This window comes from Macaca mulatta, chromosome 1, assembly GCF_049350105.2.
Source record: "Macaca mulatta isolate MMU2019108-1 chromosome 1, T2T-MMU8v2.0, whole genome shotgun sequence".
In the NCBI taxonomy this organism is placed as follows: Eukaryota; Metazoa; Chordata; class Mammalia; order Primates; family Cercopithecidae; genus Macaca; species Macaca mulatta.
The window spans coordinates 238,330,779-238,346,782 of record NC_133406.1 but is presented as its reverse complement, the minus strand read 5'-3'; the positions used below and the strand labels follow the sequence as shown (position 1 = coordinate 238,346,782).

General features: G+C 59.9%; 1 protein-coding gene across 8 annotated transcripts in view; it reads right to left on the bottom strand.

The window, feature by feature from the left end:
• The window catches only part of MORN1 (MORN repeat containing 1), a 70,923-nt gene that overhangs the window by 11,663 nt on the left and 43,256 nt on the right, over positions 1 to 16,004 (bottom strand). For 4 of the 8 annotated variants that reach the window (XM_077979826.1, XM_077979834.1, XM_077979818.1 and 1 more), the window contains exons 11-12: positions 2,405 to 2,538; positions 2,152 to 2,237 (exon numbers count right to left, since the gene is read on the bottom strand). In XM_077979826.1, the coding sequence (XP_077835952.1) occupies positions 2,154 to 2,237; positions 2,405 to 2,538 (218 nt within the window). In that variant the 3' untranslated portion in view covers positions 2,152 to 2,153. Of the gene's footprint in view, positions 1 to 2,151; positions 2,238 to 2,404; positions 2,539 to 8,840; positions 9,014 to 9,332; positions 10,114 to 16,004 lie in introns of those variants that run through there. The other 4 variants (XM_015135557.3, XM_015135650.3, XM_077979790.1 and 1 more) reach the window with 2 other exon arrangements.

Here is a 16,004-nt window from a genome sequence, read left to right as displayed (position 1 = left end):
CAACTCAGCGGCCACGTCGTCCTGGGATTGTAACAATCCTAGTCCAAAGATACGGCACCTGAGGGCAGTGCGAGCGCTTCGTGGGCGCAGCCCAGGCTGGGAGGAGACGCCGACCCCTCCGTTCTCTCAGGTGGAAAAGAGCGAAAGCCTGTTTGCTGAAATAAGACGTTTCAACATCACACTCGGCGCTGAGGCTGCCATGGTCATGGAACGAAGTAGAGATGCTGCCCTGGGCGTGTGGGTCGGTGTGTGTCTGTGGGAGTGACTCTCAGAGCGTCTCAGCTTTTGGCTCTCGCAGATGCTCCCACGGCCGAGTCGCTGGGCAAACGGGGCCCCCGCGCCTGCAGGAGCTTGGCTATTTTTTAGTCTCTGCTTCTCAAGTTATCGTACAAAGCGAGTTTCATATTTAATTCACAAACCATGACTCAGAGCTAGACAGAGGGCGGCACCGCCCCCATGGGTGAGTGGCATCAAAGGCCTGCCAGTGCCAGCGCCTTGGCAGCCCCCGAGCGTCCCCCACGAGGGGCCTCACTGCAGGGGGCTGCAGCAGACCCTCCTCCCACCTCGCCAGACCCCTTCCCTGGAGCTCCACCACTGGGCCTGTGCTCGCTGCCTTGGCTACTTCCATACCCGCCCCCCCTCCCCGTGGAAGCAGGAGGCGGCCCCGGCACATTCACACTCACACTCACACTCACACTCACACTCACATCCACTTCTGTTTGCTGGATGGGCAGAGGCACGGGAGGTCTCAAGGGCCCGATACCCCGTGTTGGTCCCAGGCGGGCGCTGGGGATACCTGGAGCCCTCCTCTGCCCCTGAAGCCCTTCTGTGGCCACTGCAGGGGTCTGGTTCTCCACCCACCTGCCTTGCCCAAGGCCCCCGGTGCCAACCCTGTCCCAGGAGGACCCATGTCTCTCAAGAGCAGGTGATTTTTCCTGCAGGGTCTGTGCACCACGTCACCAGAATGTTTTGCCCCAATCAGGAATCCCAAACGTCACAGCTTCCACCCAAGAAAACAAGAGCAGGTGCCTGGGCCGGGCGCAGTGGCTCACGCCTGTAATCCCAGCACTTTGGGAGGCCAAGGCGGGCAGATCACGAGGTCAGGAGATTGAGACCATCCTGGCTAACACGGTGAAACCCTGTCTCTACTAAAATTACAAAAAAAAAAAAAAAAATTATCCGAGTGTGGTTGCAGGAGCCTGTAGTTCCCGCTACTTGAGAGGCTGAGGCAGGAGAATGGCGTGAACCGGGAGGCAGAGCTTGCAGTGAGCCGAGATCACGCCACTGTACTCCAGCCTGGGCAGGTAACAGAGCAAGACTCCATCTCAAAAGAAAAAAAAAAAAAGAGCGAGTGCCTGGCAGGCGGGTGGGAGCGGGACGGGTGCTGGTCACTCTGTGAGCAACCCAGCAGCTCCTCCACAGCCTGCGGGGCCAGGTGAGGGTTGGTGGGACAAGCCACTGTGTCCTCGGGCTCAGGCCAGGAGGGATGGGTCCCCAGGGCACATCAGCGGGGGCCTCCCTAGCCCAGCCCAGCCTAGCCCAGCCCAGTGCGCAGCTGCCTCCAGTTTGTAGACAGAGTCCTGACCTGAGGTGGAAGCTGTCGCTGGGCCCCGAGCCCCAGTTTCCTCCCAGTAGAACCAGCCGGTTATGGCCCTGCATGTGCTGTGCCCGTAGCACTGCCAGGCCCAGGATGGTGAGATGTGACGACCACAAACCCCCACGGTGTCCCCACTTGCACGTGCCACGATGTGCACCTGGTCCCGCTCCTGTCCTCCAGCTCACAGAGTCCCCTTAGACCACTGCCCTGAACCCTGGCCACCAGCTGCCTTCCTCTGGGAGTCCCCGGGCTCCTCCTGCCTCTCTGCCTCCACGTGCCCACAGTCTGGTCTACCCGACGGTCTGGGGGTTGTAGTGATCAAAGCAGATGGACCGGCTCCAGCTCCGCCCACTTCGTACCAGCCCAGGCAAGTCACAGGGCAGCTGTCAGCCCTTCGAGACCCTGGTTGGGGGCTCCCTGAAGCGAGGCCTGTGGAGGCTCACTGCCTTCTCAGACCAGGTCCTTGGCTCCCCTGGGCCTTCCCCGTCCTCCTGGCCCAGCTGATGAGGAGGCCAGAGCTGACCCTCCAAATGCCTGCCAGTGGGGTGGGACACTCCTACCTGCTGCCTCCAGGCGGCTCCTGTGCAGTGGGTGGTGTCCTCCCGGGGTACAAGCCGCCTCTGGATCTGCTGCCTGCCTTCTAGAAGGATTGGGCAGGAGGAGGGGAGAGGGAGAGGCTCAGAAGGGGGGCCCAGGAGCTCTGCTCGAAACCCCCCGGGCACACGTGGCCTGGGTGTTGAGGTGGTGGGTGGGCAGGGACCGTCTGAGTGATGTGGGGTGGCCTCTCTGCCCCCCGTGGGCACCCACCTTGTGGAGGCTGTCCAGGAACAGGAAGGGGTGGTACCCGGGCGGGGGCGGCCCCAGTAGGACATCGGTGAACTCGGCACAGCCCTGATCCACTCGCCGACAGGCCCCGGGACAATGGGGCGTGTGTCCCCCGGCTAAGGAGACAGAATGAAGAAAGGCCCTGTGAGGGCCTCGCGGCGGAGACAGAGGGAGCCCCGCATGGCTGTGCTGAAGTGTGGCTCTGGCCAGGGCAGCGGGCACAGACGTCAGCAGCGATGCCGTCTTGGTGGGGGCAGGTCAGGGGGCAGGGACTGTCCCTCCTGGGTGCTCCCTCTGGCCACCGACAGTGGAGGTGGGGGTCCTTCGTATCCACGGCCCCGTGACACCCCCATTCCCTTCTGAGTCCACCCCAGCACCTGGGAGCCCAGTGTTCTGTGGCAGGAAGGCTCTCCAATCTGCAGCCCCCTGCCAGCCGAGGCATCGCTTCCAGGGTAGGGCCGGGCCTCGGACCCTGGCCAGAGAGGCCGGTGCTCAGCGGCATAGCCACGTGCCCTCCTCTGAGTGTAGCATGAGGAGGAAGACGGTTCTGCTCCAGCGATGCGTCGAGATGGGCCTGGCATCGGGCCCCGTTCTCCACCAGCGTGGAGGGGAGAAACCAGGGGCGGCTGCCAGTCCCTCCAAGTGGCAGCAGACCCTAAGTCCTCGGGCATCGGAGGAGGCTGTGGGCGGGCTCGGCCTGTGCATCCCTCAGTGGGACCCCTGCAGACCCTTGCCCATCCTAGCTTTCTTCAGCCCCTCTCCCAGGATCCCAGGGTGTGAGGTATGGGGGCTTCCCTTTGGCTCCGCCCACGAACAGATGGAGCTACAGCCCCCAGGGCCTACCCTGCTGTGTCTTTTACAAGGACGCTCAGTGGCTGAGCCTGAAGGAGATAACTTCAGTGCAGCCCCTCCACACACACATACACATCAGAACCCACTCTCCCACCGGCAGCTGGGGCTCTCCTGACGTCCCTGGCCCGAGGGCCCTCCCCTTGCACACACCACTGGTAGGAGGTGCTAGCAGGAGGCCATGGGATGTGGTGAGGGCTGAAGGTCGGCTCCAGAGTTGGCTGGATGGGGGAGTTCTGAGAGGGAGGCAGGGGCTGGTGTGGTGGCTTTAGGGCCACAAACAAGTGTCCCCACCAGGCAGTGACACCATCAAAAAACAGAAGAGAGCCAGCTCCAGGGTGGATAGAAGGGTGGAGCCAGGACAGTGCCCAGGAGGGAAGGAGGAGTCAGGGACTGCTGAGGGGTGCACAGGAGGCCAGGTCTGTTTGGGCTCAGTTTCATTTGTGGCCGGATCCCAGGAGGCAGAACCCTCATGTGGGGCCCTGGGGCAGCCGCCTCCGTGGGGCTCTGAGTGAGTGGAGGGCGCTGGATAGGACCTTGGGGATGGAGGCATTAACACCCCTTTCCCGGAGCCCAACTTCTGTAGGGATCGACAGAGACGCTGAGGAGAGCCAGCCTCAGAAGTGTCTCCAAATTACAGGTGGGAGAATTATCTCTCTCGGAGGTGTCTTAATTTAATCATTATGGTGCATTATAGAGAGAAAGTCTACCCTCTGCAAGGACACTCTTTAACCAACATCCTTCTCCCAGCAGCTTTTGCTGGCCCGGCACTATTTACGTCCGGGGCGATGGCTGGGAGCTGCACTGCTGATGGCATAATTTCCATTTCTTAACGCACCGATGGTTTCCACGTGGACTGCACTGGAGCTAACTTGGACTGCGTCTTTTATCGACACCCCCTGGGCAATAAAGACGCCAGCTCTGTATCCTGATCATGCGGACGCCCTCCCCCTCGGCAAGGTGACTGCTCCAGAGCGGGCCCGGATCCTGAGCCCCGAGGATGCGTGGTTCACACGATGGCGGGGGCTTTAGACCTCACCTGCCACGTGCCATTTCCGGGGGCAAGGTGGGAGATTGGAAAATGTATTTGTAGAAGCCCAGCAGGCATTCCTGGTGTGTAAATAAACATCCATCCACCTGGAGCCTGGAGGGTGTCTGCATCGCTGAGGCTGGGGGTTCCGGCCAAGCTGTTGGAAGAGCCTCCTTTGCCTGGTGATCACAAGGGCTAGTGCCAGGCGCCTTCAGGCAGGTTCTCACAACATCCCCGCTCTCCTCAGAGTAAAGGCTCTGTCGTGACTGCCCCTGGCTGATAAGCAGCCAAGGCTCAGCCGGGTAAAGGGAGGCCTCCCTGCACAGCACAAACAGAAACTAACGGCTTTCAGTTCAGCAGGAAGAAGACAGAGGACACCAGGGCCTGTAAAGCCGGGTTCCTTGAGCCCATGTGGGTTTGACACGGGGGGTTCCCTGGAGGTGCAGGCAGACCCCTATGTGTGGTCCCTGTCCGAGAGTGAAGAGGAGGCCCTCTGGGTTGGCCAAGACGCTTTTGTTGCAAGCAAGAGAAACGAGAAATAGTGAAAAGCGGAAGGGGGGTGTTGTCCACAGCCTTGAGCTCGGAGGAGCCTTCTAGATCCCAGCACATCTGGATCCAGGAGCCCACACTGTGTCTCTTTCTTCTGGATGTCACCTCCCCCTCCCTCAGGCTCTGACCGCCACATGGCACAGGCCCACGGAGGGCCTTCTGCTGCCACGCTGGGGGGCTGCCTGGCCATGAGAGACAGAGGTCCACCTCTGCCATGCACTCCCCGAGTCGGGGCTGCAGGCTGACCGCAGCGGCCCCCGGGGCCTGGCTGTGACTGCCTTCCCCGAGGTTGGCACCACACCCCCCAGGTGCTCAAGCTGAAAGTTTGGGGTCAGCCTCCAGTTGCCCCTGCCCCATATCCTATGCACCCACAATTACTGCAGCTGCAGCAACAAGGCTGACATCAAGGCTGCCTTCAAAACGTATCTGTGCCTGGACCCCCAAGGCTGCCCACTGCCCTGCCACACCCCCGCCAGGCCCCAGTGTCTCCCACCAAGTCACTGGCACTGCCCTCAGCTGAAGCCCAACTCCTGGGTCCCCCTCACCCTTCAGTCCATTGTTTACACGGGACCCTCACACGGAAGCCAGGTCAGTCCCTCCCCTGCCAAGGGCCCGGAGCTCAGCCCGGCCTGGCCCCTGCCTGATGCTGGGCCAGAAATGCTACACAAGCTTGCACATCCCCTAAAGAAAACGAGGGCACAGGAAGGCCCAGCCAAAGTGTCCTGTGGGGCTGCTCTCTGTGGAGCAAGGTTTGGAATCCACTTGGCTGCTCCTGTTCAGGGCACCCTCTGTGCAGAAGCGGGCACCCCCGCCGCACGACTTCTCTGCGTTTGCTGAAGAGGCAGATTTTCCAAGGCTGTGCCTGGGCTCTGCTGCTGACATCAGGGTGGCCCTGGCCTGAGCCCCTACTTGTCCCCCAGTGTCATCGGCTACAGATGGCCACTGTACCCACAGGCCCTGTTTCCTCCTGCCCCTGGGCCCCAGGGGACCTCGGAGGCTGCTGTCCCTGGGGCAGGCTGGCCTCTCTTCTGTTCAGACCCCTTTGGGCGGTCACCTTGCTTGCCATGGACACAAGCACCACGTTCAGCCAGATGACCCCTCACCTGCCTCCTCAGGGGCCACACACCCAGCCCTGGCAGCCAGCAGTCCCCTCATGCTGTGTACTGCGCATCCCACACCCTGCAGACACCAGAGCAGAGCTGAGTCCCTCCTCTAGCTCAGCCTCCCCTTGGTGAGGGGCCTGCCCTCCCGCTGGTCACTGACTCCTCCCCTCACTCCATGACACCCCTCCGCCCACACAAGTCTCCCCAAACTTCTCAGATCCTCCTTGGGGGCACCTCCATGGCTGCAGTCCTGGGGTTTGGGCCATCATCTGTGGCTCGAAGGACTGCAGTGGTTCCCTAGGCCTCCAGCACCCCTGGTTCTGTCACCCACTGTTTGTCTCCAGCACATGAAGGACTCAAGGCAGCAGGTAGACCTTGTCACTCACCAGCTCCACATGGCCAGAGGCTTTTCCTGTAATGTGAGCACAGGCCATGATGTGAGCCACCACACAGGCCACAATGAGGGCCGCCACGCAGGCCACCACACAGGCCACGATGAGGGCCGCCACGCAGGCCACCACACAGGCCACGATGAGGGCCGCCACGCAGGCCACCACACAGGCCACGATGAGGGCCGCCACGCAGGCCACCACACAGGCCACGATGAGGGCCGCCACGCAGGCCACCACACAGGCCACGATGAGGGCCGCCACGCAGGCCACCACACAGGCCACGATGAGGGCCGCCACGCAGGCCACCACACAGGCCACGATGAGGGCCGCCACGCAGGCCACCACACAGGCCATGATGTTGGGCTGCCACACAGGACGCCATACAGGCTGCCACACAGGCTGCCATACGAGCCACCGCATGATGCGGGTTGCCACATAGGCCATGGCAAGGGTGGCCACACAGGCTGCCACACAGGCCATGACGTGGGGCCACACAAGCTACCATACAAAGACCACGACCTGTGGCCACCACACAGGCCACCACATAGGCCATGGTGAGGGCTGCCACAGAAGCCAAAACATGGGCCCCATAGTGTAGACCATGATACCAGCCACGAGGCCATGACGCGGGCTGTCCTCCAGTCCTCTCTCTCTTCCTTGCCCATCTCCACCCAGCCCCTCTGGCCCTGGCATTGCTGCTTGTCTGGTGCAGGCTGGCCTCACCCTTCCGTCCTGGTCCCCACACTGCCTTGGTCTGGTGGCCCCTCCCGACAGAGCCTCTCCTAGCCCTGCTGTGTCCCGCCTGTTGCCTGCTGCCCAGCTTCCCCTTTGTGGATCTGTCCCAGCAGAGCCCACTTCCCTGTCTTGTCCCCAGCACTCCCCAACTGGTCCTGGGCATGCTGCTGACTGTGTGATGGCCAGGTGCCCGGCTGAGCCAACTTGCTAGTCACAGTGTAGCTGCCCCCCAACATCACCCCCTTCCTGGGCATCGTCCTGCTTGTGCCCCCGTCTGCAAATTTGCTCCCATTAGGCCAAACCACCGAAAAGAAAAGGCTAAAAGGGGCCGGGCGCAGTGGCTCACGCCTGTAATCCCAGCATTTTGGAGGTCAAAGTGGGCAGATCAGGAGGTCAGGAGATTGAGACCATCCTGGCCAACACAGTGAAACCCCATCTCTACTAAAAATACAAAAATTAGCTGGGTGTGGTGGTGCGTGCATGTAGTTCCAGCTACTCAGGAGGCTGAGGCACGAGAATCGCTTGAACCCGGGAGGCAGAGGTTGCAGTGAGCTGAGATCGCACCACTGCACTCCAGCCTGGCCACAGGGTGAGACTCCCTCTTAAAAAAAAAAAAAAAGAAAAAAAGAAATAAAGAAAAGAATAAAAGTCTGATGGCGAGTGCCCCCCAAAGGCATTAAACTCGAAAAGCTGAGGTGCAGAGCCGCCTTCAGACAGCACAGTGCCCACTGTCAGTGGAGACCCTCTCTTCCCCATCTGAGTGGCGCCCGCCAGCCTGAGTGGGCCTCACTCCAAGGCTCAGGGAGACAAATTCTGTGACAGACGCATCAGCTCATCAAACTCTGGGCTCCACGGGCCCCAGAGGAACCACTCATGGCGGAGACTGAGGGTCCTTGGCAGTGTCTGGGGCACTCCCTGACCCAAGGCCATGCTCATCACCTCCCGGCCAGGCCGACCCACTGAGGCGGGGCTCCCAGCAGGCGTGCCCATGCCCAGCTCTCAGGAGTGACTTCCAAAGCCTTTATGCCAGTTTTAATTACATCAATTACGGCTTTATAAGCAAGATAAAGGTCACCGTACGACCTCAAGGGGGCCTCAGGAACCGAGAGGCTGAGAGCCAGCGCGGGACGGGATCGGGCAGCTCGACCGCTCTGGAGGGGATGCCAATTCATTATCTTTTTACGGCGGACTCAATTAGACTCCCTAGTCACCTGTGTAGGGCACCAGGCAGCAGGCGGGGACACTGCCGGAATCAACAAGGCTGCTCGGGCCAGGCCAGCCCCAAGAGCGGCCGCAGCAGGCCCAGGACCTGGCCGGGGGAGGGAAGGCCGAAGCAGAAACGTTGATTTCATGTAAGTGGATTCAAAAAATAAAACGTTATTGGCCCTAAGGGGATGAGAACAGTCTCATTCGGAGGTGACCAGACACAGGGCATTAGTCTTTAGGAGTCGGTCAGTCAGCCGAGAAGTGTGGCTCATTAGAGACGCAGGGCAGGGCCTGGAGAAGTCAGCGGGAATACGCCGGGGGACACGAGTCACACGGGGGCCTGTCAGACTCCCCTGCTGTCCCCAGCCCCGGGCTTCGTCCTCTCCCCCCTCACCCTCCTCACCTCCCACACCTCAGATATGGCTCCACTGACCCGAGCCACCCAAGAGCCACGGGGAGGTGTAGGCTGGGCCACCACCGTGCCTGGCCTCCCTCAGCAGAGCCAGCGTGGGCCCTGGCACTGTCACCGAGAAGGAACCCATGCTGGTCTTTCCTTTGCCTTTTTAAATATTTTTATTTTATCATAGAGAAGGCCTCCCTATGCGGCCCAGGCTGGCCTTGAACTCCTGAGTTCAATCAATCCTCCCGCCTCAGCCTCCCGAAGTGCTGGGATCACAGGTGTGGCTCCGCGCCAGCTCCGCGCCTTTCCTGAGGCATAGAAAATGTGCTTGACCCGGCCGGGCGCGGTGGCTCAAGCCTGTAATCCCAGCACTTTGGGAGGCCGAGACGGGCAGATCACGAGGTCAGGAGATCGAGACCATCCTGGCTAACACAATGAAACCCCGTCTCCACTAAAAATACAAAAAAATTAGCCGGGCGTGGTGGCGGCGCCTGTAGTCCCAGCTACTCGGGAGGCTGAGGCAGGAGAATGGCGGGAACCCGGGAGGCGGAGCTTGCAGTGAGCCGAGATTGTGCCACTGCACTCCAGCCTGGGCGACAGAGCGAGACTCTGCCTCAAAAAAAAAAAAAAAAAAAAGAAAATGTGCTTGACCCTAAGCCTCCGTCTCCAGTAGCCTCCAACCTTCCTGAATGTTCAGAAAATAAAGGATGCTCCGGAGCTCCCGGGGCCTGATCGGTCGCGGCTGCTCCTGCGCGTTTCGCCAGCACGATGCTGTTTCTCCACTGCTGCCTTCAGACCTGCTTCTGGGACGTGCGGGCGCGTCTGCTGGCAAAGCTGCCAAGACAGGACTGCTCTGGGCTCTCTCCGTGCCTGCCCATTCCTCGCCTCCAGGAGCCCCCCACAGAGCTGTCTGTGCAGCTGGCAGAGCCGGCTGGGCCCTGGACACAATGCTGCGGGGCACCAGCCCTGCTGGGGTCAGGCAGGTGCCGTTCCGGCCAGGCGGGAACGGGATCAGGCCCCTCATCTTGCTCCTGATCCTCTGGGGGTGCTGTGCTGAGCAGAAGCGGCCCCCTGAGGACTGAGACTCGGGCCTGGGGGCCTGGACAAGGTCCACGGCTCCCGCGGCTGCTGTCCTCAGGGCTCTCCTCATCCCCACTGTGTTCTCAGGAGCTGTTCTGAAGCTCTCCTGGGGAGGACAGGCCAGGAGCCACCCTGCCATGGCTGTCCTGGGCCCTCCGACAGACAGAGGCCTCGTGGAGCCGTGGAAGCAGCTTCACAGGGAAGCAGGAGGAGGCGCAACCGCAGAGGCCAGCTCTCCCAGGGACTGGCTGCCTCCCGAGGCTTCTAAACACCGTGGCGTCCACCTCTGGCTTGGGGTTTGGACTTCTTTTAGCAAAACGGTGTAGAATCCATGGCCCCCTATTCTTCTGGAAGAGAATGGAGGAAACCGTGGTCCCGTGTCTGCTGGGCGGGATTCCCGCAGGCCCCCCCTGCTACCAGCAGGCCCAGCTGTGAGGGTGACTGAGGTGGGGCTGGGGCCAGGGGCAGGGTGGGGTGGGGGTGGGCCAGCTTCCCTAGGACCCCCTTCCCGGCCATTGGCCGCCTTTCCCATCTGGAGCAGGAGAGAAAGGAGTGTGGGAGGGCCTGGTCCAGACCCACCAGAATCAGGCCAGCAGAGAACGTGCGTCCCCGCAGTCACGGCTGAGGAGGACATTCAGGGGCACTGCCCTCAGGTGGCCTTAGGGGCTCTTCTTGCCAGAGCAGCATCACCTGAGGGCTGGGCGTGGCCGGGCACGAGGGGCCGGTGGGCCTGGGAGGGATCTGCAGGGCAGGTTGAGACGTGGTTCTGAAGCCGGGCACCTGCTCCCCAGAAGCTCCAGTGAGCACGCTCAACAAGGCGGTGTGGCGAGCTGGCCCCGAGCGTCCCCCACAGGGCCACACTCTCACTGGGAGAGCAGGAAGGCCCAGCGACCAGCAGCATGCTGCGGGGCTGGGAAAGGCCTGGGGGACAGGGTGTGGGGTGCAGGAGCCCTAAGGCCGACGCTGGTGAGGACGCCAGGGGTGGGGACTGCACAGACAGCAGTTCCTCTGGACAGGGATCCCGCGTGGGCCGGGCTGTGCAAAGGACACGCTGGTCCCTGCTGGCCTCTCGGGGCAAGCGTGATGACCCTGGCCTGCTCTGGCCTCCGTCCCTGGGGGCCTTGTCCCTGCGCTGCACAGATAGGGCCCAGCCGCCCCAGTGGGAAGGGAAAGGGGGAGCGCTGTGCCAACTTGCGGGCTGTATGAGCCACAACGGCCACCTGCAGAGCCTGGGGCAGGGCTGAAGCTGGCCACGGAGGTCCTGGGGGGCCACCTCCACCTTCCAGCAGCAAATGCCAAGTCCCCAAATGCAGAATTCTGCCAGAGGGAGCATCACCATCTCTCTGTTGGTACCAAATGAGAGGAACGAAGACAGTGTCAGCCGCCGGGAGGGATCTACGTGTCCTCACGCTCTGTACTCATGGGTGGCCACATGCACCCGCACCCTCGCACAGGCACAGGCGGTCCTCAGGCTGCCACACTCAGGGTCTGTGTCTGCCCCTGGCACCTCCAACCCATTCCTTCCACCGGGCCAGGGCCAGGCCTGCACACCCACCACCTGCCACCTGCTGGGGCAGCAGCCACGCACTCCCCCGCTGCTCCCTGTTGGCGGCCGAGCGTGGGCCAGCCTTGTTGGGGGACACAGGACAATTCGGGGCACTTGCCTCGCCTCCGTCCTCCTTGGAGAGCCTCGGGCTCACCCTACGTGGCTCTGAACAACAAGGGCCAGGCTCTGCACCGGGAGACCCTTTGCCCTGCCAGCTGGACCCTTAGGCCGCTCAGAGGGCCAACCCCAGCACCTGCCCCTCGCCAGTGGACACAGGCTGCCAGCAGCATTGCGGCTGACCAGAGATGGAGATGAAGGCACCCTAGCTGGCAACATAGGGGCTCTGTGTCCGAGGGCCTCCTCGAGGAACAGAAACTGTGCCGAGGGCCTAGGGCCAGGCTGCAGTGAGCAGCTCTGACCCCAGGTGCCCAGGTGCCCACGCCAGCCAAGCTCACACCAGCAGCGTCGCTGCTCACAGGCCCCGCCAGGGGAGAGCAGGAGCACACACACAGCCGCGTGTATGAGGCCACACACATACACGCACACACGGATGTTTCCTCTTATCTCTATGACACACACCCCGAGCTCACACGCCCCAAGCCCATGGGTTCTATCTTGTCTCCCCTTTTCCATGTCTGCCAGAGATGCAGCCTCCATCTGTGATGAGACCTCAAAGCCACACGGGGAACCTTCCCTGAAAGGCCTGGCCTGGAAGCTTCAAAGATGCCAGGGCCCCGGCAGCCTGGGAAAGGCCCAGGAATGTTCTGAAGTGCTGGGAGGCTGGGGCAGGAGGATCAGCACCCCAAGCCAGCTGCTGGCCCCACGGTCTCGGTGCGGGGGATGGGGCCACACAGGTGCCTTCCCCGCCGTGGCTGCCCGTGCCATGCTCCCGATGGCCTCAGGGTTAGATTCTGACTGCGGGGCAGGGGGTGGACTGCGCGGCTGCTGCGGCCTCGAGGCTCCTGCTCGGCCCCCGCCGCCTCCGTCACTCCCTTGCTGCCCTGTGTGCAGAGTGCACTGGTATTTTCCATTTTGGGGTAAATGTTTAATCAAACATTTACAGAAAAGTCACAGGTAGAGTACAAAGAATGTTTTCCCTGCCTGGGCCGTCTGAAAGTCCGTTTTTTTTTTTTTTTTTTTTGAGACGGAGTCTCGCTCTGTGGCCCAGGTTGGAGTGCAGTGGCGCGATCTCGGCTCACTGCAAGCTCCGCCTCCCGCGTTCACGCTATTCTCCTGCCTCAGCCTCCCAAGTACCTGGGACTACAGGCACCTGCCACCACGCCTGGCTAAGTTTTGTGTTTTCAGTAGAGATGGGGTCTCACCATGTTAGCCAGGATGGTCTCGATCTCCTGACCTCATGATCTGCCTGCCTCGGCCTCCCAAAGTGCTGGGATTACATATGTGAGCCACCGCGCCTGGCCTCGTTGCTGAATTTGTTTCTCACTCCACGTCCTTGAGTGCATTTTACAAACCAGGAAGTTTTTCACCTCACATAACCCAGCACAGTCGTCCTGGGGCAGGGCACGCCTCAGGGTCAGACCCCAGCCCAGGCTTTCCCATGGCCCAGTGATGTCCCTCACAGGAAGGAGATCAGCCTGGGACCACACATTGGAGAGAGCTGTCATTGTGTCTTCAGTCTCCGTCGGTCCGGAACATTCCTGGGCCTTTCCCTGACTGCCATGGTCCTGGCGTCTTTGAAGCTTCCAGGCCAGGCCTTTCAGGGAAGGTTCCCCCGTGTGGCCTTGTCTGAGGTCTCATCACAGAGAGACCTGGGTTACACATCTTTGGCAGGAAAGGAATGGATGAGACGCTGTGGTCTGCTCAGCCCACGCTACCGGGTGGGGCAGGATTTTCACTGATCCAGTACCAGTGGAGTCTACCGTGATGGCTCCGTGAGGGTGGTGGGGCGTCTGCATGGGGAGCTGACTCCTCCTCCCTCTGCCCTCCATGGGGGAAATTCCTCCATCCTGCCCCAGCCTGGATCTGCTGCTTCTCCAGGGAACCCCGGATTTTTTCAGATGCGATCCTGGGTGCTGCATCTGCTCCTGCCTGCTGGGGAGCCGCTGCCCACGGGCCCTGGCAGAGCCAGTGAGTGCACACGCACGCACACCTCCCCCCACACACGCACCTGCGCAGGCATACACACGCACCCGCACGCACACACGCACCTGTGTAGGCATACACATGCACCTGCATGCACACATGCACCTGTGCAGGCATGCACACGTGCACATGTGCACCTGCACAGACGCACACACATGCACACACGCACCTGTGCAGACACGCATGCTCACCTGTGCAGGCATACACACAGATGCACACGCATGTGCACACACACACATGTGCAGGCGCACACACACGCACACACACACACATGCACACGTGTACCTGTGCAGACACGCACACATGCACCTGCGCAGGCAAACACGCACATGCACCTGCGCAAGCACGCACACACACGTAGGCACGCACACACGTACATGCGCACCTGCGCAGACACGCACGTGCACGCACACACACTTGTGCAGGCACGCACACGCACGCACACATGCACCTGCGTAGGCACGCACACACATATGCACATGCGCACCTGTGCAGGCACATACACATACGTGCACACACACACAGCCGTGTGTACACAGACATGCACACAAACGCACAGGTTCACTTTCCTCTCTATGATGCAAACCCCCAGTTCACACCCCTGAATGCAAGCCCACGGGTTCCTTCTTGTCCCCCCTTCTTTGTGTCTGTAGGCCCTGCTGCACCCCTCACCGCAGGGATACCCCATGGACGCTGCCTCCATCACCCCCTCAGGCCCCGTGCTTGGGGGCTTCCCTGCTCCATTGGGCCCAACACCCAGACACAGCTCTGAGACCCCAATGGCTACCTCACTTGGCAGGACTTGATGGCTTTAGGACTGAATTGTTCCAGGCGGGAAGGGGAGGGAAGAACAGGAAGGAACCTGGAAGAGAAAAGGACCTGTGGAGGAGGAGGGAACCTGAAAGCTTAAGCTTTTACCCAAAAGAGCAGCCACCTCCAAAGAGGCTGCTTAACCCCAAGGGAGGGGTGCTCCACCCGCCTGCCAGCCAAAGAGCCCCTCGGCTCCCACACGCCTGCCTGAAGGCAGAGAATTAACCTTGCCCCTCCAACATCCCTGCTTAGGTTTAGACAGACGCACACCCCGAAGTCTGAGTTCATTTCCATTTTCATCCACTGTTCTGGCATTGGAAGCAACATGATATCTTTTTATACTGTATTTTTCTGGGACAGTCCCTCTATATGATGTGATTCCTAGAAAAAGAATTTATAGCACAAACATTTCTTTAAAAATATGGCTCTTTCATGCTACTCTGCCATAATTAACCATAGACAATTAATATTTAAAGCTGTTATCACCCCACGAGGCAATGAAATTTCCTGAAATTCTCTGCTGCACATTCAGACACTTTTACTGGCAAGATTGAATTAGTGGCAGAGGGCACCTTGATTTTTAAAATCATCTTACAATAATGATTGATTCTTCATAGATCCCATCTGATGAATACTCAAAACCATTTGTCCAACACATGAAAAAGAGAAACCACTCAGATCTGTTGAAAATATTCACTGGGAGGGTTTTGTGCATTAAACCAAAAAAAAAAAAAAAGAAGAAGAAGAAAAGAAAAGCAACCTGACGTCCTCTCACGCCTGCAGCCTCTCTACGTTCCCAAATCCAATTCCCAGGGGATCGTTTGAGGCACTGGGGCCCAGCCGGCCTGACCGTGTCCACCCGCCATGGGCAGCACCTGCACTCCAACTCAATGGCCCAAATTATGGGGCCCAGGCAGACACCCCACTGACAACAAGGGACACAGAAGGGTTCTGCGCTGCAAGCTGTGGGTGGGAATTACAAAAGGTTAAGAGACTAAATATAAAAATCCTTTGAATATAAAATCAGTGTGCTTTGTTACTAAAATCTGGGTGCTGTAATTTAACCAAAATAGGGTTTAGAGTATCTGGCAATAGTCCACGCCTTGGAAATCGTCTTTTCTTCTCAACGAAATGTAAATCCTTATTTGAAAGTTAAAAACAACTAAACAACTGAAACATTTCATATCAACAAAATAATAAAATACTGTGATGTGCAATTATGTATCACTGACATTAGGCCTCCAGAAAGAGAAAGGATTTGCCCTCTTTGTCAACTTATTTCTATGAGTGAAAGGCAGGTTTCTGGAGGGTTTGTTCCCGGCTGCTGTCGGGTCTTCGAGGAAAGATGCCTGGGACCCCGAGTCCACGTCAGTTTGTTGGGGGCGAGTGTGAGCTCCCGGGAAGCCTGTCCCTGGGGTGGGCACAGCTGGGCTGAATTTCCAGCCTCCTCCACAGACAGTGGAGCAAGGCCTGTGCTCCCCACAACATGGGCATGAGGGGCGGGGCTGGAGGTGCTCCTGGGAGACCCCAGTGGCCTTGACCCAGCAGGAGGTGCCTTCCAGGGCCTTCTGTTTCCTTCAGTCCAGAGACCTCAGGGGTGGCACGGGGGTGACACAGGTGTGCTGGGCATCTGTGGCAGGTGTTTATCGGCCCCTGGCTGTCGCCCTGAGCTTCAGAACATGCTGAGACACTGGCAATTGCTTTAAAACGTGAGGCGGCTTGGCTTGGCTTGATTTCAGGTCTGACTCATGTCCGTGCTCTCTCAAAGCCCTCCTTCTC